Here is a 2,500-nt window from a genome sequence, read left to right as displayed (position 1 = left end):
TCAGGTGATAAGGGGGGGGGGGTGTTACCTTGGTTGGTGATTGGCTAATGGTTACTCAAGACAAAAAAACGTTATGACATCATAAAGTGGCCAAAATCTGATCAGCTCATTTTCAGACAGGTTTTTATTGAAATGGATCAAAAAGAGAGAGAATCTTTGTTACTGAAACTTTCAGAGTCTCTTTTCACAGAGGGGACACATGGTGATGTAGAAGAGACATGAAGAAGAGGGGACACATGTTGATGTAGAAGAGACATGAAGAAGAGGGGACACATGTTGATGTAGAAGAGACATGAAGAAGAGGGGACACATGTTGATGTAGAAGAGACATGAAGAAGAGGGGACACATGTTGATGTAGAAGAGACATGAAGAAGAGAGGACACATGTTGATGTAGAAGAGACATGAAGAAGAGGGGACACATGTTGATGTAGAAGAGACATGAAGAAGAGGGGACACATGTTGATGTAGAAGAGACATGAAGAAGAGGGGACACATGTTGATGTAGAAGAGACATGAAGAAGAGGGGACACATGTTGATGTAGAAGAGACATGGAGAAGAGGGGACACATGTTGATGTAGAAGAGACATGGAGAAGAGGGGACACATGTTGATGTAGAAGAGACATGACGAAGAGGGGACACATGTTGATGTAGAAGAGACATGAAGAAGAGGGGACACATGTTGATGTAGAAGAGACATGAAGAAGAGGGGACACATGTTGATGTAGAAGAGACATGAAGAAGAGGGGACACATGTTGATGTAGAAGAGACATGAAGAAGAGGGGACACATGTTGATGTAGAAGAGACATGAAGAAGAGGGGACACATGTTGATGTAGAAGAGACATGGAGAAGAGGGGACACATGTTGATGTAGAAGAGACATGAAGAAGAGGGGACACATGTTGATGTAGAAGAGACATGAAGAAGAGGGGACACATGTTGATGTAGAAGAGACATGAAGAAGAGGGGACACATGTTGATGTAGAAGAGACATGAAGAAGAGGGGACACATGTTGATGTAGAAGAGACATGGAGAAGAGGGGACACATGTTGATGTAGAAGAGACATGGAGAAGAGGGGACACATGTTGATGTAGAAGAGACATGACGAAGAGGGGACACATGTTGATGTAGAAGAGACATGAAGAAGAGGGGACACATGTTGATGTAGAAGAGACATGAAGAAGAGGGGACACATGTTGATGTAGAAGAGACATGAAGAAGAGGGGACACATGTTGATGTAGAAGAGACATGGAGAAGAGGGGACACATGTTGATGTAGAAGAGACATGGAGAAGAGGGGACACATGTTGATGTAGAAGAGACATGAAGAAGAAGGGACACATGTTGATGTAGAAGAGACATGAAGAAGAGGGGACACATGTTGATGTAGAAGAGACATGAAGAAGAGGGGACACATGTTGATGTAGAAGAGACATGAAGAAGAAGGGACACATGTTGATGTAGAAGAGACATGAAGAAGAGGGGACACATGTTGATGTAGAAGAGACATGAAGAAGAGGGGACACATGTTGATGTAGAAGAGACATGAAGAAGAGGGGACACATGTTGATGTAGAAGAGACATGAAGAAGAGGGGACACATGTTGATGTAGAAGAGACATGAAGAAGAGGGGACACATGTTGATGTAGAAGAGACATGAAGAAGAGGGGACACATGTTGATGTAGAAGAGACATGAAGAAGAGGGGACACATGCTGATGTAGAAGAGACATGAAGAAGAGGGGACACATGCTGATGTAGAAGAGACATGGAAAAGTGGATTTTGCATAATAGGTGACCTTTAAAGTAACTACCCGTTTGCATTCACTTCACTACGATTATTTTTGACTTGTTCTAAGAATGCGATTTTCATAATAGTAAAGGAGATTACTTAGGCCCATGACTTTGCCGTACGCCACCAGGCTGGGGCCCAGCAGCAGGTGGTCGTACAGCTCCAGCGCCATCAGCAAGCGGACGATCTCTCCTGTGATGAAGGCGTCCTCGAAGCTCTGCTCTGCTACGGGCTTCAGAGGGAACCTGCAGTACACCTCCACCGCAGCCTGAGGGTCGCACTCCTCCAGCAGCTGCACCAGCTCAATGTAGGCATCATGGACCTACACAGAAAAGTGGATTCATGGGTTACATCTTACTTGAATAACATCAATTGAGGTAAAAGAAAACAACAGATGTACGTGCTACAAACATGCATACAAACAAAATATGTCAAGTTTCAAGGCAAGGCAAGTTTATTTATATAGCACCTTTCAACACAAGGCAGTTCAAAGTGCTTTACACAAATGAAAGACATTAAGAAAATGGCATTTAAAAGCAAAGATAATAAAATAAACATTAAAAGACAAAATACATGAATGGAGTGCAAGATATGAATAGTTCAATTAAAAGCAGCGGAAAAAAGCAAAGTCTTCAGCCTGGATTTAAAAGTAGTCAGAGTTGCAGCGAGTTGCAGGTTTCTGGTATTTGTTCCAGATATTTGGA

The 2,500-nt window shown here is 42.9% G+C and overlaps 1 protein-coding gene across 1 annotated transcript in view; it reads right to left on the bottom strand.

Moving 5' to 3' along the window:
- The window catches only part of LOC117542357, a 22,534-nt gene that overhangs the window by 655 nt on the left and 19,379 nt on the right, over positions 1-2,500 (bottom strand). Inside the window, exon 19 of the mRNA XM_034209977.1 lies at positions 1,896-2,118. Coding sequence (XP_034065868.1) covers positions 1,896-2,118 — 223 coding nt within the window. The remainder of the gene's footprint in view (positions 1-1,895; positions 2,119-2,500) is intronic.

This window comes from Gymnodraco acuticeps, unplaced genomic scaffold, assembly GCF_902827175.1.
Source record: "Gymnodraco acuticeps unplaced genomic scaffold, fGymAcu1.1, whole genome shotgun sequence".
NCBI classification, from domain to species: Eukaryota; Metazoa; Chordata; class Actinopteri; order Perciformes; family Bathydraconidae; genus Gymnodraco; species Gymnodraco acuticeps.
Note: the sequence above shows the minus strand (reverse complement) of the source record. Positions and strands in the feature narration are given on the sequence as shown.